The following is a 27017-nucleotide window of genomic DNA, read 5'->3' as shown; positions in this document are numbered from 1 at the left end:
TCTTGTGTTGATGGGGTTTTAGGGGGATTACTTGTTTCTATTTTAGAGTTATTGTCCTTTATGTATGGTTCCAGTGTTACAATACTGGAGTTTACCAATTTGTTATTATTTGTTTCTTTTTCACTTTCTAGACTCTTCGAGTCTTTAGGGATTGATATTTTACTTGGAACAGGATGTTCCGTTGTAGCATTTCTATTTATGTTAAGGAGATTCGGGAGAGACGTTCCATTAGTCATCGACTGTGCCAGAATTTTACCATCATGGGGTCCAGGGGTACTAATATCCTCAAGACTACTTTGCATAAAAGATATATATATATAAAAAAAAATAATAATAAATCTTGAAAAGATATCACTGGCTTTTTATGAAGTTGGATGTTCCACTAATGGCACAAGTGGGAACTGACTCCCAAATGTCTGCGTCCCTACCCTACCCCAAAAGGGGGATAGCACATCATGATTAGTATGGCCCAAGTGTAAGCAAAACCCGCTTGCTAGGATTGAGTGTATTGTAATAATACAGTCATCCCCATCCTAATCACAATATGGGCTAACCGGACAGAAAGCCGAGAGTCCTACTCCTAGAACCAGGCCCCCTGGAATCCGTGGTCCAGCTCCACAGAATAGTTCCGCCTGAAAAACCAGGTACGAACATTATCAGGTAGTTGATGGTTCTACCACAGTTCCCACTATTTAGCTTCAGATTCAACTTCACTCCATGCCATGATATGTTTTCCTATTTATTAATTTTGGTAATTTTGAAAAAGTGGAAAAATCCACGAAATTATTCCTAAAGCGTATTTATATATGTGGGACACTTGGGATCAAACTTAGGAAAATAGATCCCTAGGTTCGAGAGCCCCCTCACCACGTCAAGGTGGTCCCAATTTGAGGGGGTGAAGAAGGGGTGCCACAGTAATGATTACATTAGTTAGGGTGCCATCACTAAAAAAAGATTGAGAACCTCTGTTAATTAGCTGTTAAGTGAGCCATGTAAGAAATCATCTCACTGCTAGATTGCAGCAACCTAAAGGTGGCGGCACTCTCTTCATTGTTGCCCATGTAGTGGAAGAGATCTTAGCCCCTGTTGTTGCCCATAAATCAAGCCATGAAGCGACCTGGAAAGCTGACGAAGTGGTTGTCTCTAAGGCAATCACCTCTTGATGTGTAAAGGATGGGCCCTCTGCTGTAGTTTGGTCTACTGAAATGCCTGGAAACCTTGGAGGATGCATAAAAACGTCTATGTCAAGGTAATGGTGGAGGAAGCAGCTTAAAGGATCTACTGGGGTAGAGTGAACTGTCCCGCCCAGAGAAGAGAGAATTCACTTGGCTAAGAATGAAATCAGCATGCTTAGAACATGGTAACCCCAAGGAAGACTTATCCTCTTCTTAGGTCCAAGCAGAGCTTCGATGCCTGAAGTGACCAGTGGTGGTAGCCACAGTTTCATCAACTAGGTCATTACACCCACAAATAAGCTCAACGACTTCAGTGTAGGTAGTCACAAACTCTTGATGATCTGTATCTTCTACCTCCGGGCCACAGGAATCATGATCTGGCCTGTCGACCAAGTCAGAGGGAAAATCATTGTTCACCACTGAAGTAGGCTTGTTCGGGTCCCAGGACTTTCTTGGGGGCCTGTAGATCTGCAGACGAGGAGGAATCTTGTCCTGATCCCAATCCCACCCACAAGAACAGGAGCAAGAGCTACGAGGAGTAAATGAATGTCTTGACTGGTTGCTCGGTCCAGATGGTCAAGGCTGTGTGATCAAAAACATTGATTAAGGTCATGGCCATGTCAGGGAGAGCACCAATCGCTATCCCTCCTGGGAGAACGTGAACATGAATGAGGATAAGGACTAAGGAGACAGTCTCTGTCCTGAGAGCATTCCTTCACAATCGACTTCTTAATTGGAGCCTTATCTTTCCTACAGATTTTGGGGACATTTGATTCATGAATGTGACGAGGAGATGGAGCAGAAATCACAGCACTTTCGTGTGGAGAAGTCTGATCCGTAGACTTGAGAGATCCTAGAGGTTTCCTCTATGGACTTGTGTTCTGCGGCATGAGATGGGTAAGAATCTGGTTCTAAGGCAGAAAAGACATGGCTGTGTGCCTCAAGGGAAGTACGGTTATGCGAGGAAGCAGGAGTGGGAACAATACGGATTGCTTGGATGGAAGAGTATCAGCTGTAGGAGAAGAGGAGCAAAGGACCAAAGATTGCCCGCAACTCTTCGTGCTAAGAGGGTCGATGAAATCCTTCTTCCTCCAACGTCTGACAGGAATGGGCAGAAAAAAGATGAAGAGGAGGCAGATGAAGATGAAGGTAAAGACAAAGATGAAGAAGGTGGTCTGCGATGTCTCTTCTTGGATTTCGGTAACCTAACACAGCTGTACTCCTTAAGAAACACACCTTCGACTCTGTCAAAGAGAGCCTGAACAAGAGAGTCGGAGGGAGCAGAAGTAGGTGGCTCAGGGAAGGAAGTCAATGGACACAGCATGGATGGAGGCGGCATGGAGTGAGGTGCTGGGAGAGCCGTTGACAGATGAGATGATGTCATGGAGGCTTTAGCTATGGAAACAGACATGGGGAGAGCCGCTGAATGTTGAGATAACGTCACCAAAACTGATGATCTGGAAACTGTCATGGCAGATGTCACTGGGATGTGGGAAGACATGCAGGAAGACAAAAGGCCGGAAAGGGTTGGTACCCCCGATAGGTCTAACGATGCCTAACAATCAGAGATCTTCTGTGTACCTGCCCCTGAAAAGACTATACAAGAGGGGGCTGCTTCCTCGCCCAGGGGGGGCACCTCCCCCCTAAGAATGGAGCAGCAACATCAATTACAAGATCTCCCAAAGTTCCCTTCAAATCTTCTAAAGATGAAATCAAAGAAGAATGAGAGGGAGAATAATCTTCATGAGAAGCAGCAGCAGCGAGAGGAGATTTTGGTAAAGAAAAGGCGAAAAACCTTCCCAAGATGGCGCCATCGGTTTCCTCTTATAGTACTTCCCCTTTTTATCAAATCTCTTCCATTGTTCCAAAAAAGACAAGTACAGTAATGAGAACAAGGATTGTTACCAGCCTCAGGGCATTGCCTCTGACTGGGAGGGTCAGCTGAATCAAGGGTTTGCATTTCAGTAAATGCAGAAAACACAGACAGTACATTATCATACAGAAATCACACAAAAAAAAAGAAAGGAAAAACCAAAATGCTACGGTGTAATGTGAGCAGGAAGTGCAAAATAACCAGCTTCTTGTGAGAGAGGGCAAAGTACCATCTTGCTACGAAGGAGGTTAAGGAGAAACTGGTATGATGATGCATAGCAGGGGTAAGGCAGGTCACGCTGCTTCCTCCTACTCCCATATTGGCTGACTCGCATTGCCACCAATTCCTTGTGTTATTTTTAACCGGACTCCAGCAGGTGCTTGAGAATTTATCCCTTACATTAAGACCAAGGTTTCTTCCGTATATGAACAATTAACAATCTCTGGACTAAAGTCATCCAGGAATTAATATTGTATGGGGAAATAAGAGGTTTGTATTTATAAAACAACTATTTCAGTTCTGCATTTCTGAGACATTTTAGATCTTTGGGCACCACACAATGTACAGTAGTTGTACTGGTATTTTACAGTGCATGCATAAAACAAAAACACCAAGAACAGTTCAATTAGCATATACAGTGTAATTGTCCTTTCTAACATTTTAATTTAGTGGTCTGGCTAATTTTAAGATAAAAATGCTAAGGTACCTTTATCAGAAAAAAATTTGGTAAAATTCCATAGAGTTAATGCTTACCATGGCTTTCATTTCAAGCAATGGTGCTTCCTCCATCTATTAACAATGTAACCCCAGTTATGAAAGAAGCATGATCTGATGCTAAGAATAGTACAGCTCTTGAGACTTCATCAACCTGCCCTACTCGACCAATAGGGTGGAAAGCTTTTGCATCTTCCAGAAACTGTTAAAAACAATTAGTACTGTATTAGGGAGTGCAAAAGCGAATGATTTGTAATAGATGAAAACTATAGTGTGAATGTTTCCGATATTAAAACAATATTGTACTCGGCATATCTTATATACCAAATTCTCATTATACATAATAACCTACATTTAAAAATTTTATCGAAATACTGCTGTAAAGACCTGGAGCTAATTTGTAATCCTAAGGCCACCACAGACTGAGTAATTGGAACTTCATCTGGTTTGACAAACTTTTTGGTACTATGTATCAGTCTTATACAATGTGTGTGCTTTCCTTAATATAACAATATACCTCCAGTTTTCCTTGCCTCGTCCAAACTGAACATCTATACTTTCTATTATTTTTACATGCTTCCAGGTTATCTACAGTATTTTTCCATAGGCCATAAATGCAGCCTCAAGTCTATGGAACTGCATAATATAATGTCTGAATTTATCTCAACCTCCCCCATTATATACTTAGTAAGTGTACATCAATGGAAAGATATTATGCTGTACTTAGCATTCTTCTTCTGAGTTTTACATCTCAAGGTCCTTGTAGAAGAATGAGAAACAATTACACTCAAATTAAACTTGTATGAGACAAACCTTCCAAATGGGAAGTTTGGAGACAGCTATATTACATGAAAGCTAGAGAGAGAGAGAGAGAGAGAGAGAGAGAGAGAGAGAGAGAGAGAGAGAGAGAGAGAGAGAGAGAGAGAGAGAAAAGCTTGCATTCTTATTTATTATTGATTTCAATCAGAAAAATACTCCCCTTCTCTGTTAAAGAATGTTTTATAGTGCAATGTTTCCTTTTTGTAGAAATTTTTGTTGATCATATGCATTATCAACAATTCCTTATTTTGGATGGAACACATGTTATTTTTAATTACAAACTACAGTGAGCTATGCTTTCTCAAGGATTCCTTGGTGTCATAAAAAACTTTGAATTCTACAGCCAGTGAGGAAATGGAGGAGATGGCATAGAAGGAATGTTCAGTAACAAAACGTCAGTGTGTGTGTTGTGTGGTATAAAAATGAGACTAAGACAAGGATGTATTATGTTCCTACTGCTGTTTCTTGTTTAATATCTCCATGATGGAGTGACAGAAGAAGACAGAAAAAGGATTGCAACTGTAGGAGCAAAGTGTGGATGTGGAATGCAAGTGACAGCAAAAAGATGAAAGTGGTAGAAAAGGATTGCTTGCAAAGTTTATGTATCATCAGAACTGAAAGGGCGAGATATTTGGAGGTATGCAAAATTAGTGTTGAAAAGGTTAGCATAGGTGAAAGGGTGGATCAGTGTTTTGAACCCGCTTGGCGAAATTGAAAAATGGAGGATGATAGGATGATGAAAAGAATGTGCAACGCAAGGGCTTAGGAGGGAGGGGAAGACCTAAAAAGGAATGGATACTTCAAATGTAAATGAGGTACTGGAAAGGACAGGCCTTAACAGCTAAGAAATAAGCATAAATGAGGTACTGGAAAGGACAGGCCTTAATAGCCAAGAAATAAGAGTGTTTGTTTAAGATACAGTATCCAGTGCAATATGTATGTACAGTATTAGGAATCTGATATGCTACTGATAAGCCACCTTTTGCGCAGGTGGATCAAGCTACTCATGTTGTGGAAGTTTCCTGCACTAGGGGGTTCATCCACATTTCAGTAAAAGTAGAATCGGGCAGTAAATGTTTTGTCTTTCTCAAGAAAACTCCCTTAATAGGGGACAATGCTTCTTTAATAATAATAATAATAATACAGGCTGTTGAGCTTATATTTCACTTTCACAACTTGGCTTGTAAGTTTCTTCTTTTCAGCAGGTAAATTATAAAGCAGCTGTCTGAAGTTCTTTTATTACTCCAGCGCTTTGTTAGGCCTTGTTACCATGGAGGGGAGGCGAATAGCACCAGGGATAGATGCAGGGGATATTTATACCCAAAAACTGGTTTACATGGAAGGGAGGCAATTTTAGAGTTGGGGTCTTCCCCTCCTTCCTCCTAAGCCCTGTGCATTGCACATTCTTTTCATCATCCTATCATCCTCCATTTTTTCAATTTAGCCAGGCAGGTTCAAAACACTCGGATCCACCCTTTCACCTATGCTAACCTTCTCAACACTAATTTGGTCATATCCAGGGAGCTCTCCTATTGGCTGAGTTGGGTTGACCGATGCGGGCCCTAATTGGTTGGCACCGGGCGGCTCTGCTCATGGCTCAAGGAAGGCAGCTGCAGCACTATCTCAGGGGTGCGATTTGTTGTTTTTCTGATGGTGGTTGGCAGGAGGGTTTCCTGAGTTACATTTAGAGTAGGTTTTCAATGAAGGATGGCGAGGGCCTCCTTGTAGTGGAGGCGACGGTTGTCCATGTTGCAGTCGAGGATTATGGTATTCCTTACAATCTGCTGTTGTTGGGGGGGCGTTGCTGTGTTTCCTCATGCAATGTTAGTACAGAGCCACCTGGCATCAACCAGTCAGCACCCATGTCGGTCAGCCAGACTCTCAGACAATAGGAGAGCTTCCTGAATATGACCAACCAATCAAAAATTGCCCCCTTTATAAACCCGTTTTTGGGTATAAATATTCTCTGCATGTACCCATGGTGCCATTCACCTCCATGGAACCATGGCCTACTGAAGTGCCGGAACAATAAAAAAACTTAGGACATCTGCTTATAATTTACCTGCTGATACAAAGAAACTTAAATGCCAAGTTGAGAAGGCAAAATATAAGCTCAATGGCATACAGAGTGCCATTCTTTTTAGTGAAGTTTGCCTTAAAGAGGGTCGTCTTCCCATAATAATAATAATTATAACAATAATAATAGAGGCCAGCTGAATTGCTATCCCAGGGGCGCACTCGCCATTCTCCTGATGGTAGAAGGATAAGAAGGGTCTCCTGGGTTATGTTTAGTGACAGTTTCCATCAAAAGATGGTGCGGGCCTTCTTATATTGGAGGCGGTGACAGTTGCTGTTGCTGTCTAGGATATTTGCGCTCCTTACAATCTACTGGCATTGGGGGCACCACCATGTTTCCTCATGTAGTGTTGGTATACATACCAACCCTTCAAATAGGTGAACAGCAATCCTCTTAAGAGAGTTAAGTCGTAGTCATACCGATGTATGAATGGCAGCATCCATTCTCATAGCATGATATTTAGTCAACCACTCCTCTCCTCTTCATGGGATCATTGTTGGCAACAGGGTTGTTCCTCATGAGGTACTGGGCAGTCTTCCGATCCCTGTAGTATATCGTAAGGTTGACTTTTTCTTTCTTAATCTGTGGGTTTTACATGGGCGCCAATGATGTTCTTCAGGGCTGCCTTGTCTTTCTGGCACTCGGTGTTCTTGTAGCCCATTGCAGAACACACTCGCAGGGGGCATGGTTCCCCTGTCAATACCTCCTGTTGATGGCATTTCTTGTCATCCTGGCAACCCGATGGTAAGAATATCTGTTATCCACCAGGGTTTGGGCAACGTGTTCAAGTTCATTGGAAGTGGTATTCCAAGAACTGTGTGAGAGGCCATGACAAACGAAGGCATTCATGACAGAGGATTGAAATTTTTCCAGGCATTCACTATTGCCATTGAGACAGAGCCTGATGCCAGTAGGCTTATGATGTAACTATGTGTGAAAGTCTTGAGAAGTGCTGGTGACACGGGCATCAAAAAAGGGAATGGTGCCATCCACACCTCTCTCACATGTGAAGCAGAGGACAATTCCTCCTCAAAGGTGTCCCTGAGCATCTCCAGTTCATTTACGTCGGCAACGCTGACAAAGGTGTCACTGACATACCAAATGTATATTGCTGGTATAGGGGATCCTACTGAAGACATACTGTTTGACAACCCCCATATAAAAGTTGGCTAACAGCACACTAAGACGAGAACCTATGGCTACTCCATCGATCTGCATCCACATTTACCCTCGTTGATTGATGAAAGGAGCCTTCTTAGAGCAGATCTCGAGCAGGCGTTGCAGTGACCCATCTGGAATGTTCAATTTTGGGGTGGAATTGTCTTGGTAGACCCTGTCAAGGATTATCTGTATTGTTTCATCTACAGGCACGTTGGTGAAATAGCCCTCCACATCCAATGATGCGATGATGCCCTGGGACGTGGTGGTGGAGCATTTCAAGAAACTCTGCGGATGAAGCATATGGAGTTAAAATTTTGTTCAGAGTCTTTGCCAGCTGGTGGGTCAGAGCCAGGGATTGGCTTATTGTGGAGCAGGGGGTGTTTGGTTGGTTGGTTGGTTGGTTGGTTGGCTTTTTGGGTTTTTACATTGCCGCAGATGTAGCTAACACTATAATCCCCTGTAATCTTGGGCAAGTGTACAGCATCTATGGCAGAAATAATTTTCTCAATTATTCGGTTAGCCTCCCTCTTAATTTCGTCAACAGGGTTCCTCATGATGCGGCAACACTTGGAGGGATCTCCACATATGTTGTTGAGTTTCCAAAGGTACTCCTCTCGGCGAATCAGAGCGAAGGTGACTGTTCTATCCGCTTGACGGATTACGTCCTCCCTCTCGTGGAGTTCTTTGTGATGTCCTTCAATTATCTCATCATCAAGAGGCTCTGATAGGATCCCTACTTGGTCAGAGCCTCCACCAGGAGGAGAGGTTGAAGATCATCAGTGCTCCTAATGACGCCATGGTCTTTCAGGGAGAAGATGGAATCTAGGAGGACCTCAACTTCGTCCGGCAAATCAGGACGAAGGCGACTGTCCTATCCACTTGATGGATTACAATGGCCTCCCTCTCATAGAGTTCTTCGTGATGTCCTTCAATTATCTCATCATCAAGAGGCTCTGATAGGATCCCTGCTTGGGCAGAGCCTCCACCAGGAGGAGAGGTTGAAGATCGTCAGTGCTCCTAATGAGGCCATGGTCTTTCAGAGAGAAGATGGAATCTAGGAGGACCTCAACTCTGACACGTTTAGCTCCAAGCTTAGGCCTCTGCAACACATGGCAGTTCAGCCCCATCTGGAGAAGGGCATGCTTGGCAGCAGAGGGCTGGTAATCCATCAGATTGCTATATGTGGTTTGTCTCTCTGGTTGGGATACATAGATGCCTGCCATAGCGACGTACAAGCTTCTTGTGAACAGTGTGTCGTGGTGGTCAGTCCCTATTTTGGAGAGACTTAAGGGCAAGGGCAATGTCATTCTTATTGGGATGCTCTCCAAAAGCATCCCACTCTTGTTTAAGGCACCTCAGACGTGCCAGCACCTTTTCTTTGTCGCATTTCTTAATCGCCAACTGCTGGTGAATAAGTCAGCGGCAAAACTGCTGGGTATCCCTGCAGTTCCTGGCATCTGGGTTGTGTAGCCATAGGCTCGAATATCTTGTAAGAAGACCCTCTCTCAAGCAAACTTCATTGAATACAAACTTAACGGCATACTATTCAGTGAAGTTTGCTTCAGAGAGGGTCTTCGTCTGAGATATTCGAACCTATGGCTACACAACCCAAAAGAGGAGAGGAGTGGTTTACCAAATATCGTGCCCTAAGAATGGATGCTGCCATTCGTACATTGGTATGACTATGACTCGACTCTCCAAGAGGATCGCCATTCACCTACACGAAGGGGCGGTATACCAACATTACTATACATGAAGGAACACGGCAGTGCCCTCCAATGACAGCAGATCATAAGGGGCACAAAAATCCTGGATGTTAACAGCAACTATTGCTGCCTCTGATATAAGGATGCTCTCGCCATCTGACGGCAACTGTCGCTAAACGTAACCCAGGAGACCCGTCTTCTCCCTTCCACTGTCAGGAGAATGGCAAGACATGCCCTTGGGATAGCAATTCAGCCACCTGCTATTTTAGGCAGCATGCCCCATGATGATGATGTTGTTGCTAATAATAATAATAATAATAATAATAATAATAATAATAATAAATAATAATAATAATTAATAATAATAATTAATAATATTAAATAATAATAATAATAATAATAAAAATAAAACAACAACAACAACAACAACAACAACAACAACAATAATAATAATAATAATAATAATAATAATAATAATAATAATAATAATAATAATAATAATAATAATAATAATAATAATAATAATAATAATAATAATAATAATAATAATAATAATAGGCAGTAGACCCTCTTTATACACATGGTGTTGAAGGTGATACTGTAGCTGCATCAGCAGCATTCAGTTTGTATAGAGTTTTCTCTATTTTTCTAATAATTAATGTATCTAGTTACTGTGCTGCATTCTGCCAGTAACACGCCGATATTGGTCATACTTGGAGAGGAAAGCAGGTTGCAAAATTAGGTAGTTTATTTCTGATGTACACAGTAAAAGTAACAGGATACTGAAATAGGGAGTTCATTGTCCATAGAGTTGTCCTTCAGGAAAAATTTTCTTTTGAGTTGTCCTTCAAGATAAAGTCTTCTTGGGTGTTAATTGAGGCCATATTTCACCCAGGCTCCACTGAGCATGGTCACGCCAAAAGACGAGAGTAGACTGACTTTTGATGCGAGTCTTGTTCTTTATATATGAGAAGGTCAGTGGGGGACCAAACTCAGCTTCCTGCTGATTGGATGAGGAGAACCATTCGTGCTGCTTATTGGCTGGCAAGATTTTCTCGCACACCAAAAATTTTACCGCTGATGGTTTCTCTGCTGCAGCCTTGCTGAGTGGCGGGGCTGGTGTGTGACATCATTCTCTGGTATGCTGGTATTGTGGGCATCTCTCATATGGGTTTTTACAGCGCCTTCTTGTGCATGACAAGATTCTCTTCGCCAGTTTCATGGTGGTCATACCGATATAGGCACCAGGACATCCAAGGACTGGGCATTTGAATTGGTATACCACATTTGTCTGTTTAAGAGGATCTCTCATTAATGGGGCTGGGTTGTTTTTCATAATAAGGTTTTTCGTGCGGCTATTTTGATAGTAAATGACGAGATCAAGCTGTGTGTCGATGTCAGTGGTGAAGATGTTGCCTGCAATGATTTTCTTGATGGCACATTCGTCTTCCAGGTATTTCGAGTGCATCCTCGCCTTATAGAAAAGTTGAACATTTCTTTGCGGGTCGGGCTGCAGCTGCTTGCGGTTGCTTAACCACCAATCCATTTCAAGATGTATTTCTTTGTTGACTCGCTTATTAGAATTTCCATTATTTATGAGTACATGTACTTGGGAGATGTGGTCTAATTCTTTGTGTGGACGAAGACGACGAATCTCGGCCTCTGCCTTAACGGAGATAGTGAGTGCCCTTCAAGATACAAGAATATGACCATCAAAGCCTTTGTAAGAAGGGCTTTATTGCACTGTTCTTCTTGGCAGGGCACGTACCAAGAATCAGACCGCATCTTCCAAGTACTCATAAATAAAGGGTATTCTAATATGCAAGTCAACAAAGAAATACGTCTCGCAATGGATGGGTGGTACAGCAACCACGGGCAGCCGCAGCCCGACCTGCAAAGAAATGTTCAACTTTTCTGTAAGGCGAGGATGCACTCGAAATACCTGGAAGATGAACATGCCATCAAGAAGATCATCGCAGGCAGTTTGAACTCATTATTTACTATCAAAACAGCCACACAAGAAACCTTATTATGAAAAACAACCCAGCCCCATTAACGAGAGATCCTCTTAAACTGACGAATGTGGTATACCGATTCAAATGCCCAGTCTGTGGATGTCCTGGCACCTATATTGGTATGACCACCATGAAACTGGTGAAGAGAATCTCCTGTCATGCCCAAGAAGGTGCCATAAAAAACCGTATGCGAGATGCCCACAATACCAGCACTACAAGGAATGAAATAGTGGGGAATACAGCAGGAATACAGCAGTAATCGGAAAAGCGCCCCCCCAACCCAAGGCGCCTACGGCTGCTGGAGGCGCTCTTAATACAGCAGGAGAAGCCCTTATTAAATACCACCCAAGATGTATTACTCCTGCCTAACAACATTAGGCAACCTATTGCTTCTGTAGCTGACAGACTGACTCCAGACACCGCAAAAAACGACAATCCCGAACGTGAAACTCACAATGATGTCAGAGATTCTGCGAGCCACCCGACGCCCAATCAGAATATTCACCAGGAAATACCAGAGATCGTCACACACCAGCCCCGCCACTCAGCAAGGCTGCAGCAGAGAAACCATCAGCGGTAAAATTTTTGGCTTGTGAGAAAATCTTGCCAGCCAATAAGCAGTGCAAATATTTCTCCTCATCCAATCAGCGGGCAGCTGAATTTGACCCACCGCTGATCTTCTCGTATATAAAGAACAAGACTCACATCAAAAGTCAGTCTACTCCCGTCTTTTGGTGTGACCATGCTCAGTGGAGCCTGAGCGAAACATGGCCTCAATTAACACCAAAGACGACTTTCTCCTGAAGGACAACTCTATGGACGATGAACTCCCTATTTCAGTATCCTGTTACCGTTTTACTGTGTACTGTACATCAGAAATAAACTACCTAATTTTGCAACCTGCCTTCCTCTCCAAGTATGACCAATATTGGCGTGTTACTGGCAGAATGAAGTACAGTAGCCTAGAAAAATAAATTATTAGAAAAATAGAGAAAACACTATACAAACTGAATGCCGCTGATGCAGCTATCACGTTCAACACCACAAATAATAATAATAACAGTAATAATAATACTGTAATACAGTAATAATACAGGCGATAATAATCTTGTAATTCTTACTTTTTCATAAGCTGCTTCATCCATTCCCGCTCTCTTATGAACTTCTGTTACAATAACTGCTGGATTAACAGCATTTACTCTCACACCACGCCCTGCAACTTCTAATGCAACACTTCGTGTTAGCTGATCAACAGCTGCTTTACTCATATTGTAGGCCAAGTATCCTGGAATCTAAGACAGCATAAGAACTTTGACATGAGAAAAATGTAAGGAATCAAAGAAGATCCTCTCACAACATTCTATGCCTATGAGACAAGTGAACTTACATTTTGAAAGTCAGGTTTCCTTGTTGTATTGAACAATAGCTTAAACACACGACAACTATGCCACTAATTAAAGTAATCTAAGATTCTAAAATTTAAAGTCTGGCAAATACAATGAACTACCATCAAAAGGATCTAAAGCAACATAGCAATATGACAAAGTTCTTTACCACAAGAAATACTAAATCCAGTAAGTATAAATAACCATGGCAAATACTTATGTGATACACATGCTGTATAGCATGCTCTTTCCCCTATGAGAATCTGACTTTTTATGAAAACAGTATACTGTATTACATATTAAACTTACTGGTTTTATAGAGAGATTGGAAGAAACATTCACAATATTGCCTTTGGTACCAAGAATATGAGGGAGTGCCAATTTCATCATAAGAAACACAGATCGAGTATTGACGTTCAACTGTTTATCGTAGTCATCGATGCTGAGTTCTTCCAGTGAACCTCTGACAAGGATACCTGAAGTGAGTAAAATCAAAACTAGAAAACAAATGCCCCTTTAGATATACACTGTGGCCTTGCTAAAACCTATTTCTACTGTATTCCAAAGGTGATACTATAGACTAAAGGTAAGACAAAACCATTTGTGATCCTGGACAAATGAGGATCGCCCCTCAAAACTGAACACATTCCAACCACTTCATATCTCTCTCACCATCCAACAAGAGAAGAGGGAGGAGGTATCTGACAAAGATTATGGTCTATACTGTACAGAGCACCATAAAATTTACCTGAAATTTAGGAATAAAAACAACAGATGTCCCTGTAAGCTCCAGAGTGCTTCCTGAATTTTTTCTTTTCAACCAGAAGAATTACTCTTTGTAATTAAACATCCATGAAAGTTATACTGCACTTTGAATAATAATTAACCATTCTGAATAGGTTACTGTTGTTCAGACCTAGTAGACAAGTGAAGATTTTCAAGATTTGGGTTTGCTTAAAAACCAGCTAGTATGATTAAAGTGATAAAAATATCCCCATGATAAATGACAGTCTTTGACGAGCAAGTTGACAAGAAGAATGAGACAAACTTTAGTGTAAGGTAAGGAACAAGTAGCTTGACCTTCCCTGAAAAAGTTTACAAAAGCACCAGTTGATGACATCCCATTATGCTACCCATTTCCTTTTTCACATGCAGAGACCACACCAGGCAAAGCTGCCCCATAAAAGCTAAGGCGCCACAAGGAAAGTTTAAATACACACTTTATCCATAAATTAAAGACAGCTATGTCTCTTGAAAACAGGCTGGTTGATTTACTTAGTTCTTACAGAAGGCAGCAACATACTGTATTCCAAATTCATGAAGTGAATCAACAAATAGGTTGATCCTTGAGTTTTGCCATTTACAAACCTTCACAAAATTACCCAAGCTGGTAAAAGTTTATAAAGTTACCATAAATCTTAGGCCCCACAAATTTCACACTGATAGTGGCTTTCTGCCAATGATGGCATCCTCAAGAAAACTTAATTTTCTCATTCTGTTTTGTCAATGAACACAAACTTCAATTTCAGCAGACAATCAGATGTTCCTGGCTTTGAAGAAGACTCAAAAGAGGGTACAGTCTCCTAGAATGTATCTATCTGATGTCTCACCTGTTAACTAGCTTGTTTCCACTTATATTTTAATTAAACTAAAACCAGGAATAAATCTTGCTGTGCTCCCTTATGCTTCTCGGCTCCTCTGGTACAACTTGGCTGCCCCCCTAAACAGCTATTCAGGCTTTTATATGATTGTTGGTGCTGTTAAGAAGAAAGTTTCATGATTTGTATGAATAACTAGTTTTTCATAAAAATTCATCAAAATAATGCTAAGCACTAACCCCCTTAGCCTACTGCTCTTAGAGCAGCACGCTCAGTCTACACAAAATAATGAGGTGATTGATAGCAGCATGCTCAGGCTATATAAAATTGAGGTGGTTGGTAAACAAGATACCAGAGGGCCCAGGTAGTAATGTCATGAATACTTTTTTCACTTATAAACAAAAGACTGAGTGCAAAATAATCATGATCACGAATAAGGCACTTATATAAATGGTAATGGTAAGTTAACACGAAAAACTAGTTTTATGTTATAAAAATTCTGTTCATGTTTTGCACCACATACTTTTCTCTTCGAGTTCTGTGAAAGCTTGTTTAGCTACCTTACTGCAATTCTGGCTTGTTTCATATAAATCTAGGTCAAGTCAAATCCTGGATAAGAATCAACAGAGGCAGACCATTTTCAGTATCTGCTGCAGTAGTAGCAGTACAGTGTGAAGGATGTCGGTGATTAAGCCCAATAACCTGGTCCAATGTGAGAAAGTTTCAAACTTGCTCATACTGAGGAAAGGATGGTGTGAGGAAGATGAACTTAAATGACACAGGGGTAGAAATGACAAAATCTCTAACTCAAGAACAGACAAAAGTCCGCAGCTCACCTACGAGTAAGTCGGGTCACTTGTACAAGCGAGACTTGAAAACATACAGGAAGTAAAGGAAACATGTACAGTATGACAATAATACACTAATTACAATGAAATAATGTAAATACTTGCTCATAATACACTAATTACAATGAAATAATGCAAATACTTGCTCAAGGTTACTTTCTATTAGGTAACTGGAAAAAAAGAATAATATTCATGACAAGCAATACTTGACTGGGATAGGGACTTCCCAATCAATTAATGTAGGCTGTTAACAAGGCTGAACCAATATAAGATCGTAACAGCTGAAAGCAAAACATTGTGAGGAAATAAAGTACAGGCAGTCCCTGGTTATCGGCGGAGGTTCCATTCTGAGGGTGTGATGATAACCGAAAATTGCCACTAACCGAAAATTAGCAATTTCAGAGCTTTTTCAGCAATTTTTGGGGCTTATCGGTGCCAAAAACCGCCGATTTTCGGTTACCGGTGTCTCTGCTATGTGTATATTGGCACCAATACCCAATTTTAAGTGCCGATAAGCAAAAATCGGCGATTTTCAGCGCTGAAAATTGCCGATTTTCGTTGCTAGACAAACGCAGTAAAACCGGATCGCCATTAACCAAGCCTGCCGTTAACCGGGACTGTCTGTATAAAGTTCCTAATAAGAAATACTATTCATTACTTTTAAACAATAATTGGTGCAAAGCCACACTGTATAGACACAATTAATCAGTAAACCAATAACCAAAGAAAACACTGATAAGGGACAGATGAGGAAATAATGATGCAGTCTCACCTGAAAGGTGGTCTTTGCACACCAGGAATTTTTTTGTTTTAAATTAGTTAAAAATCATCTGCCCTTTGGGATTCGACAGTACTGTATTAGACTCTAGTAAGGTACAGTAGTAGTTTGGTTCTATTCCAATATCAATACTGTACTTATTTACAAACATGAATTACCTTCCTTCAAGTTAGTTACTTAGTGGGTTAGTCAAAACTTATTTCTTAATGCTGTACTAGACTGGTTAATTTGTTTTACAGGGGGAAATCTGAATGAATACTGTTTCTGCGGAGCTTGTTCTACCAAGACTGAATGATTTTTATATTAGTTTCTTTATGCAAGAATGCCACTAGGAAATATGCAAAATAATTCTCCACAGTAAAGTATCAAACTACAGTCTGTATACAGAAAAAACTTGGACGCAATCAATATCACCATTGCTAAACAGTACTGTTATTATTTAACCGAGTAACTTCTTATGGTGCAAGAAAAATGGCAATGAATGCTAGCAAGCTCACCACAGAAAACAATGGCCATATATAAAAAAAAATAAAACGAAAACCAAACTGGCATTAAAATAGTTTAATAAATAAGTAAACGACACTGTAGGACTATACCATTTCAAGAAAGTATTGCAAATTTCCTTAAACTTGTGCTATCAACACTTGACACTACTGTACCATTAATACTATTCCACAGTTTTAAAAGTAAAAAATAAAGGGATTAAAAGAGTTCCAGTACTGAACAACACAGTATGAACAGTATGCAATAACTCAAAAAGATTAGGCCTCTGGGACATCACTGGAAGTTCCAAGTGCATAAAGCTATTGGCCAATGGTCAAACCGTGTGTCTTCCAATAATGATTTAAATCCTAATACAGTACCTGTAATTTGCTCTAAGAAAATAAACTTTCCTACACTGAGAAGTCTGGTCCCAGGATGCTGCTTCCACACAAACAGCAGAACAATATTAATACATATGATCTGAAGCATGTGGCAATAAGAAGTTCATAAGTTGGAAAACACGCCGAGATCTCAAGGTATACAACAGTTTCGACTTGTGATAGAATGGGTGAAAGAACAACTGGGTCAGGACATAAGAATTTATAAACAATACCTATATTTCTGGCAAAAAATAGATTACAAGTTCAATACTATTTGCAAAAAATAAGCAATAAGCAACACAAAACTACAAGCATTGCCTCTTTGGGTCTCGTGATGGCTAAAATCTACTCACAGTAGTGTGAGAACTTATTTACTAATGTTATAAATGTGACTAGGTTAAGTTTGTTTCATTAGCATCCTTGTAGCAATACAGTACTGTACTTTGTTCATGGTGCCAAGCTAAATCAAAGATTCTTTCAACTAACAAGGAAACTGAAACCTTGGACCTGGGTTTACCTGCATTATTTATCAATATGTCTAATTTCTTGAAGTGATCAATCGTTGAAGAAACTATTCGTTTGCAATCTTCATCTTTGCTCAAGTCACCTGGCACACTGAGGACCTGGGATCAAAGAAGATGATTATAAGTATTTACTATTCTATATAAACTGTATAGTATATAAGCATGGCCATAATGCACAGCTCTATTACATGAGTCCGATACCTCCAGTTACTGTTTTCACTGGGAGTCACTGATCATTAAAAATTAAGGATCCTAGTTCTTCCACAAAAACCACAGTCCTAGTTCTTCCACAAAAATCACAGACCTTAACAGTGGCAACCTTATTCCATTTATAATGGCTTGTTAAAAACTGCTGAACAACTTATAGCATTGCAGGCTTTCAGACCCAAAAATAACAACCCCCCCAAAAAAAAATACAGTCAGAAAAGGCACAAGGAAAACTGTACTTTGTATTACAATTATTACCCAACCCTCACAGCAAGTAGTTTTGCTATAGATCTCCCCTAATTAACTGCATTCCTTACTTTATGTACAAGTATGATTAATGTCTTCCATATACTGTATGGGCTTTATAAATGGAGAAAATGTGTGAATGATGTAAAGGAAATGCTACACCAGTACACTCCTTACAAGAAAAGTAAACCATCTAAATTCATATAAGTACGGCCCCATTATAAATGGGAATATGTTCCGAGATGCAATGCACATCCCTGAAATTGCATATAATTGTGAACACCAAATGCTAATATAACAAGAGTACATACTACTGTATATATACACTGATCATAAAAACAACCAGTTTATCCCCATATAAACCCCAATACAGTACCTCTTATAATAATCATTGTTGGTTATACACTGGACATCATTCTTTACCTTGTACAAGGCAAAGAATAATGAAAAAATCATGAACAGTATTATTATACAGTATAAAAATTTTTTTTAAACTAAATGCAAATGAACAATTTATGATTAAGTAAATACAGTGCATAATGCTAAATGCACATTAGTTTGGTCTAGTAGTAATAATCTACATTATCACATTGTTTTTCATCATTCTATGCAGAGAACATTATCACATTGTTTTTCATCATTCTATGCAGAGAAAAAAAAAATAAGACAAAACACCATAAAATTAAAAACAGAGAAATGATGGAGGAGTGAGGGAAGATGAGTTTGTGATTTTTTAAACTACAGGTAGGTAGGGGAGTTTCTTGGCACAGTATCACGGGAAGAGAACAGCAACAGCTGCATGATATCAAGAGCTGACTAAGAACAGTGTAACATTCAACTGTTTCCTTTGCCTTCTGAATCATGCTGAACACTGCTCATCTTCTCCAGTGTCCACTTCAGAGGTTCATCTACACTTTCTGATTCATCTTCCTCCTCTGATGTAAATGACTTACTCAGATCTTCCTGGTCCTCATTTGTCAGCTCAACATCATCTTCGAAATGTTTGACAACATTGTCACTGATCATGTCCCCATTTCCCTCACCACCAACTTGTCATACCAAATCGATGATCCTCTGCAGCTTACTGTTGATAGCTGGGAAGCACTGGAAGTCAATCAGAGCCTCTCCACAGATTCTTCCAGCAAACATTCATCATTTCCAGTTTCCATTCATCCATTGTCCCCTGGATAAATGCTACTACATCTGCAATGGAGAATGCTTTCCAGCAATCCTTGCTGTTCAAGTCAGGGTCAGCACTGATAGCTGCGCAGATCATTTCAGAGATCTGTTGATTATAGGTGGCCTTGACACAATGAATGATGCCTTGGTCGAGAGGCTGGAGAAGAGTGGTGGTGTTGGGAAGCATAAACATGACCTGCACAGCTGGGACTTCAATGGCAATGGATTGAGGATGGCCAGAAACATTATTACTTAATAAAAGTGACTTTGAAAGGCAGGCCTTCCTTTTCTAATTAGCTCTTGACTTTGGGAATAAAACATTCATGGAACACTGCATAAACAGCAACACAGTAATCCATGCCTTAATGTTGTGTTGCCAGTAAATGGGAAGATGCCTTTTGTTCTTAATCTTCGAAGTGGAGGGATTTTCGCTCTTTACATGATGCCAGGCTTTATCACATGGCCAGCCATGTTGCCACACAGCACCAAAGTCAGCCTGTCCTTCCTTGCTTTAAGGTCTGGAAGGTCTGGTGCCTGCTAAAACACTTTGATGAATATGGGTCCTACTTGGTATTTTCTTTCAAAAGAAGTCTGTTTTGTCACAACTGAACCCCTGCCTGGTATCACAGCCTTTGTCTGTGACTAAGAAACCCAGCAGGAAACATGTTGGCGGCCTCTTCATCAGAATACTGTAAGCTGCTTCTCCTGTACTTTTTGTATGCTTCAGGTTAAACTAATGTCTGAATCGACTTAACCATCCTCTACTGGCTGCAAATGGCTCAGTTCCCTCTGTAATACCAGCCTTATTGCTAAATTGCTCACACAAGGAAAAACCCTTCTGCCATATAATGTTTCTGTTGCTAGGGAACCCTGTCTTTGTCATTTCCTCTATTCACATGCTTAGTACTTTTCTCCTCTTACCACCTTATTACGTGCTATGGAACTAACTTTTGCACTCATGGGCACAGTAGCAAACCTTTCATGAGCAATTTTTCTATGCTTGAAGATTGTGCACATTGACAATTCACTCTTCTAGCATGCTTTGGAGCCATTGCACAGATTTAGTATAAATCTTCTTTGTAAAAAATAAACAGTGGAGTGCACACACTGCATGGGAGCTATGCCACAGAAGGCTATGTATGGCTTAAGTGTGGAATGAGGTGCTGCAATAATGTGAGCTCAGGAAGACAAACGGTGCCACATGGGTGGATGCTGAGCAGAACAAAGGATAATGATTGGATACAAGCAGTGCCTGACACTTTGTTGTGATCATGTTCTTGCTTATTGGTATGGTGCTTGCAATTTGAATTTTGTTTATGTTTTTTTTCTGCAGCCACTGGTGCATAAGTGGATCAGAGTATAATGGCATCCTACTATTGTGATGAGGTGAAGGAGGAGAGAATTACCTGGTTGTCAAACTGCTTGATAAAGTCATAATTACAATACATTCAGCATTTTTTTTTTAAGTTACAACCAGAATTGCTAAATAAGCATTTGAGAAGGAATTTCAAAATGACATTTCTACGATGAAATAAAGTTTTATATATACTTACCAATTAATTACATAGTTATAGTTTCCTGTTGCATGGCAGCTTAAATTAAAAAATTCACGGGTAACACTTCAGAGTTCAGTGCAGACGACTGGTCCCGTCCACTAACGGGAATACTGTGCTAGGAATGATTCAGCAGACAGTCTCATTCTGTTTATGCCATATGCCCATCGTAGGGGAGGCGGGAGGCTTCGATCATGTAATAACTTTGTAAGTACAGTATATATAAAATTTTATTTTATCATAAAAATGTCATTTTTTTATAAGTAATTTACCAAGTAATTACATAGCTGATTCCCACATTGACAGGAGATGGGATACGTGGACATACAGTACTTTACTCCAAAACATTAAGACATGTAATGAATTTGAAGTAAAAAAAGTTGCTATTCTTGAAAACAATGCTTGTTGTTCCTTATTAGTTATGAGAGTCTGCAGTAGCAAAATGCCTCTGGTTGGTGCTCAACTTAACCTGCAGCGACGTGGTGGTATAGCAGGGAGCGTTTGATACTTAAGCGGGAGCTTTGCAGCGAAGGAGAAGTCCAATGGCTAGCAAAGCATAATTGGAAGTTTTGCAGCAAAGGAGTTAAACGACGGCTAGCAAAACTTCAAAAAGTGCCCTTGCCCTGGGTGCAGTACCACAATAAAACAAACAGATAACACAGTCACCTGCACTGAAATAGAGAGCACGACCCATCCACTGAGAATGGTGGGTGCTCCAGGTACATTGTAACCCCCCTGGCTCTCACAAAATTCGGCACCTTACTACAAGGTGAAGAGATAGTAGGAGAAAATCCTAAGCTTCCTTCTGCGATGCCAAGCCAGTTACTAATAATCACAAGATACAAAAAAATTTTAACACTGTTTAAACTTTTCTGAAAAGGTGAGAGGCGAAAAATCGATCACACTTCCAGAAGGTTGATTGTAGAGTGGACATAAGGGGTGTATATGCATGAAGGCTAAGGAGGTAGAAGTTGTTCTGATGTCTTTAGCTTTCACTTAAAAGTAGGCCCAATGCTCTCCTGAAACTAAGAATGGTCTCATAAACCAAGTCCATACATGAAGAAGATCAGTGCATTCTAGAGAGCGAAAAAAGGCCCTTGTCAGAACACTATAGGTTATGAATGGCCCCCTGTGCTTCCAATCCTGCTCAGGTAATACCTGAAAATTCCAACATAAAAGACTTCCTACTCTCCCCCAGAGCCAAGGATGTGGGGAGATTTGGCCCTAGATGATCGGAAGCTGGCGCCAGCTGAGCTGGACTCCAGATAACCAGTCGGTCGGGAGCTGGTGGGTACTCCTAAGAGCTCAGGGCAGAGCTGGCGCCAGGCAAGCTTGAAGTCAGACGAGGTAAAGGCTTGGGCTGGAGGGTGCTCCTGGGAGCCCAGAGCACTGTCCCTGGCTGTCAAGACCGTCTTCTCTTCCATTAAGTTCTTGAGAGGGAGAGAACAGTTCCAGGTCATGAAAGCGTCCTCGTTCTCGGTTAAAAACCCCCAGGGTAAACGAGCAAACTGTGTTACTGAGTCAGACATAGCTCTCCAATAAAAAAGGCAATGCTGCCATTGACTCATAAGTGTCTCAGAAGAAGAAACTTGAGTCTGAGACACCTGACTTGGAATATCATTCACTTAAAATTCGTAGACTGAGCTACAGGATGACGTCTGCATCTTTCAAATGTCTTGTAGCACCACTGAAAAAAGCACCTCCTTCCAGACATGCACCCGGAGAGCCCAAAGCCTGTCCGCATAAGAACGTACCACCATCTGGTGTCCTCTTGAAGTGAGGTTCAAGAAGAAACGAATACTGTACAAGTGGAAGGATTCTTGGGGAGTCTACCAATCAACGATATCAATTCGGGAACCATAAATTATGGTTCAGAATGGGGCTACGAGGAACATCATAATGTTCTGATGAGCCTAAGAAAGTTCAGCCCTTCCTTGACCATGTTGAAGGGTGAAAGAGCCTAATGGTCTAGGTTGGAACGATCTTGCAGTAAGGCATCTGTTGCCCAGACTAGCAGATTCCTTTAAAGTGGCAGACAGGCAAGATCGTCCTGCCCCATAGAGGCGCACAACCTGACAGTAAAGGGGATTCAAGGTCCACTCGAGAGTAAGAGTGATTTTCTGACAGCTCAGTTAAACTGCCAGAAATTCCAGTTGGACTAGAAAAAACTCAATTTATCGCCCACAGAAAAACCCTCTTGTCACTTGGTGGCAAGAGCTAATGTAAAAAAGTAAGGACTGTGATCTTGTCTTAAGCAACAGTATTGCAGTCTATGAGTGAGTGAGGGTCGCGAAGAACTGAAGCCTTAAGCTAATGGCTCTCAGCTCTCTGGCATACATGAGAAAGTTCGTTCCCCCGGAGACACGTCCAAGAAATTTCTTCGTTCCCCGAGCGGGCTTCCTCTACCAGAGCAAGGAGTGAGAAGCAGTCTACAACTAGTCTCATGGTGAGGGACTTCTTCCAAAAGTCTAAATTCAGAGAGATACCACTTTAAGTCCAATGAAAACCAGGTCTTTGGGAAAAAACAGCAGAGTCCAGTTATGATTCTTCATCCCTATTGGTCTTGTGGGACAGGCTGAAGTTCATGGTCAGAAAGACAAAAGCAAGCAGATCGAGGACTCAGAGAGGCCTTATGCCGTAGATGTTGAAGCCTAAATTTTCGCACTGGAAGACTCTGTCTTGTAGGACAGGTCTGAGATATCTTTCACAGTTTGTATGTGGACATGAAAGGAAGTATCCTACATATTCAGGAACTCGACCCAATTGCCCTGGAGAATGGACGACAGGATTGTTTCGTTGGTCTCTGCAAGCGAACAAACTTGTAGAACCTCTTGCAGACTTGCGGACAACCAAATGGACTAGTTGCCAACCCTGTCGATACTTGACAGGCCATAATGGCAGGATCGACTTCTTAGCATGATAATGCCTTGTGTGGACTCGATGACACCTCGTACAAACTGACAACATATGCAGAAGTGTACTTGGTTAAAAACTACTATCTGACACGCTTATAGGAACTTGGAAAGTCCATAAGATACAAAAAAAGTCTGGCCATGGGTAATAACGGTCTTAAACAAAACCAGGAGTGACGACCTCTGCTGCAGTCCAACACAATGCTCTAAAAAATAACTAAATAAAAAAAAAAATGTGAAAAGGAACTAGGCGTTCAGAAAGAGCCAAACTCCCTGGAACAGGCGTTGGGTGCTCGGGATTTGGAACCAGGCGCCATAAAGCTGGAGTCAGGAGCTCTGAAGATGATCAGGAGCTCAGGGATGAGTGCTGCTAGAGAAAGGGTTCATGGTGCATCCTTTTGCCTGGAGCCCAAGAAAAGTTTCCATAAAAGACAGTCAAGAGGGAAGATTATCTTAATACCAACGGGAAAACTGGACCGAGGATATATGCTGTCTGAAAGTAAATGCTGCGAAATGATGTCCCTTGGCAACACTTGAGAGACTACTATCTTTTTAGCCCCTGCTCCTGATGTCAGTCAAGAAAGACCCTTACTTCAAAATCTTGACACGGCGCTTGTCTAGCGAGAAAATTGGCAATTTTCGGCGCCAATACATACCTAACAGAGGCGCTGATAACCGAAAATCGGCACTTTTCGGTGCCGATAAGCCCGAAAATCCCCGATTTTCGGTTATCATCACACCCCAGAACGGATTCCCTGCCGATAACCGAGGACTGCCTGTACAGTATTCTGTCTAAGCATCAGAGGGAGGGAAGGACAAAAAAACACTCGTTTTGTTCCCTTAAAAAAACAAAGTCAGACTCCCAACTCCCTGTAGAGGTGACAGCCTACTTCAACAAGCTCACAAATTCATACATAAAAGTTCCTGTCTGCAAAAGACAGTTCTTTGAGACACTAACTGATGTCTCAAAAGGGAGCAATTCAGCCCGTCTGGAACTCTATGCGAAGGTGGAACAGGCTGAAAAGAGACAAAACAACCTGAGTGTGGTTGTATTGTACTCAAAGGAGGGAGTCCGATACTGAAGGAGGACACCTGATGATCAGATACTAGTCGGCCACTTGAAGAGGCGTTCAATTGGAAATGAACTCAAAAAAGAACACCAGTATGTTCTTAGAAGAGACAGGTGCCAAGCTAAAGAAAGACTGGCGTCAGCCACTAGTAGGCTGGCGCCAAACGCATGACAGCTGGTGCTGGAAGCTCTATATGAAGATGAGCTCTGGCACTATAGGGCGCTCGGGTGCTACTGGAAGCTCGGGGGCTATCAGGCGCTTACGTTCTGCCTGGCACCAATACTGGTGTTCCGCATGCCTCTGATTGGGGCTCCACTTAACCTGTGGCGACATGGTGGTATAGGCTGGAGCATCTACTTAAGTGGCAGCTTTGCAGCGAAGTCCAATTGCTAGCAGAGCATAATTGGAAGTTTTGGAGCGAAGGAGTTAACCGAAGGCTAGCAAAACTTCAAAAAGTACATCTCTATGAACGCCTTTCCAATGGCTGTCCATTGACACCTGTGGACAACAGGCATGGCTGAGGGGCAACTACCAGGGGGCAAACCCCTCTGGACTCCCATGGACTTCAGTATGCCTCCTTCCTGGTGCATGGGAATCTGACAGGGACTGGGCTTAGGAGATCCGAGGGGCTGGGTAGCTACCCCTTCACTACACATCCAGAAAGACGCCTTTCCATAGCTGTCTGTTGATACCTGGGACTGGCAACAGGTTCGACTGAGGGGGGCGACTACCCGTGTGTAAACCCCCTGACCTCCATTAGACTTGCAGTATGCCTCGGTGCATGGGAGTCTGACAGTGAACTTTGTCTATGAGCATCGAGGGAAGAGTAGCCACCTCCTCCACTGCACAACACTTCACTACCAGGTATTATTACAAGGTTAACGTCTGTATTATTACAAGGTTAACGTCTGTTAACCCAGACACAAGACTGGCAATGGCATGGGATGGAAACGAGGGACCCAGTGCAGGAGCAAGCAGATAAAGAAGGCAGGAGGGCAAGCAGTAGGAAAGAGTCAGCGCCAGGAGCTCAGAAACTGGCGCCAAGCGAGCGCCCGCTAGCACTCAGGCTCTGCAGTTGGCTCCAGGTAAGCTAGTAGCTTGGGAGCTGGCGAGTGCTACTAGGAGCTCTTAGTACGAGCTAAAAAAAAAAAAGAACTCTTCACAGTTCGTGTCTTCTTGTTTAGTATATGTATTGTCGAAGCAAGTACCAAAGCCCAGTTCTTGGCGGTCAAGAACAACTTCTTTTGCTAAAGCTCATCGTAACCAAAACATTAAGCACAATTTTCTCCTACTGCATTCCTGCCCTTAGACTTTTCAGTTCTCTGCAATTAAAGTGTAATAATAAGATGTTCAATTAACTGTATATGAACAAATGTTATGAAGTACGCAGTACCATCACACAAACATACTGTATCTCAAATCCTAACCTACATAATTCGAGGTTGCAGATACGTATTCATTACATAAAATATTGGATCGGTAGAGAATGCAAAATTTACGTTATATTACGCTAATTGGTAAACTAGGTAGCAAACACAATATTAAAGTTTTTACACTACTCTGAAAAAGAAAAGTTAACCTTTACCGACATATGGTGCAGTAGTTCAAAGTACACTACGTACCGTCATACAGACATATCTCAAATCCTATCAAACATTGCGACTGTTAAGTATCAAGTCTTGTGTATTATATAGCACATGTCAAAGCGCTGTGGATGCTCAGGCGCTGTCTAATGACTGGTGCATTGTGGGTTGTTGTGGTTTGGGATTGGGGAAACTCCATCGAGTTGTAGCAAGATTTAACAGCACTATAACCATTAAAGCCAACGATTAGCCATCTGTATTCTTAACCCTCTACCTCGGGATCCCCGTAATAGAGACTTTCAGATAATATATGTATTCACTACCAAAAAAGTGTCAGCCCGGTAGTGAACACAATATTACGTTGTTCAGAAAAGGAAAGTTAACCTTACCGACAATAGTTGAATACAGAGTATCATCATATAGACATGTCTCAAATCCTAACAAATACTAATTAAAACTTGCAGATGAGTACTGTAAACCCCCCGTATTCGCGTTCCCACGATTCGTGGACTCAAGTATTCACAGATTCCTCTGTGGAATGTATCTACCCATTATTCACGGAAAATTTGCCCATTCATGGTATTTTTCACTGAGAAATATTCACTAATTACAGTACTGTATTTTCATATCTTCATGACTAAATGCACCTTTTGTGATAAAACTATTAAAATACTCAGGTATAAGCATTTTTAGAGGGGTTTTCTTGTGTTTAAACTATCAAAATAGGCAGT

The 27017-nt window shown here is 41.4% G+C and overlaps 1 protein-coding gene across 10 annotated transcripts in view; it reads right to left on the bottom strand.

Moving 5' to 3' along the window:
- Window positions 1-27017, bottom strand: part of LOC136834791 (uncharacterized oxidoreductase TM_0325-like) — a 118925-nt gene that overhangs the window by 50604 nt on the left and 41304 nt on the right. For 8 of the 10 annotated variants that reach the window (XR_010851889.1, XM_067097570.1, XM_067097560.1 and 5 more), the window contains exons 3-6: window positions 17530-17635; window positions 13235-13401; window positions 12662-12832; window positions 3802-3964 (exon numbers count right to left, since the gene is read on the bottom strand). Coding sequence is in view for 9 of the 10 variants with exons in the window: in XM_067097570.1 (XP_066953671.1) it covers window positions 3815-3964; window positions 12662-12832; window positions 13235-13401; window positions 17530-17635 (594 nt within the window). In the remaining variant the exon portion in view is untranslated. Of the gene's footprint in view, window positions 1-896; window positions 3965-12661; window positions 12833-13234; window positions 13402-17529; window positions 17636-27017 lie in introns of those variants that run through there. The other 2 variants (XM_067097512.1, XM_067097579.1) reach the window with 2 other exon arrangements.

This window comes from Macrobrachium rosenbergii, chromosome 4, assembly GCF_040412425.1.
Source record: "Macrobrachium rosenbergii isolate ZJJX-2024 chromosome 4, ASM4041242v1, whole genome shotgun sequence".
Taxonomy (NCBI): domain Eukaryota; kingdom Metazoa; phylum Arthropoda; class Malacostraca; order Decapoda; family Palaemonidae; genus Macrobrachium; species Macrobrachium rosenbergii.
Note: the sequence above shows the minus strand (reverse complement) of the source record. Positions and strands in the feature narration are given on the sequence as shown.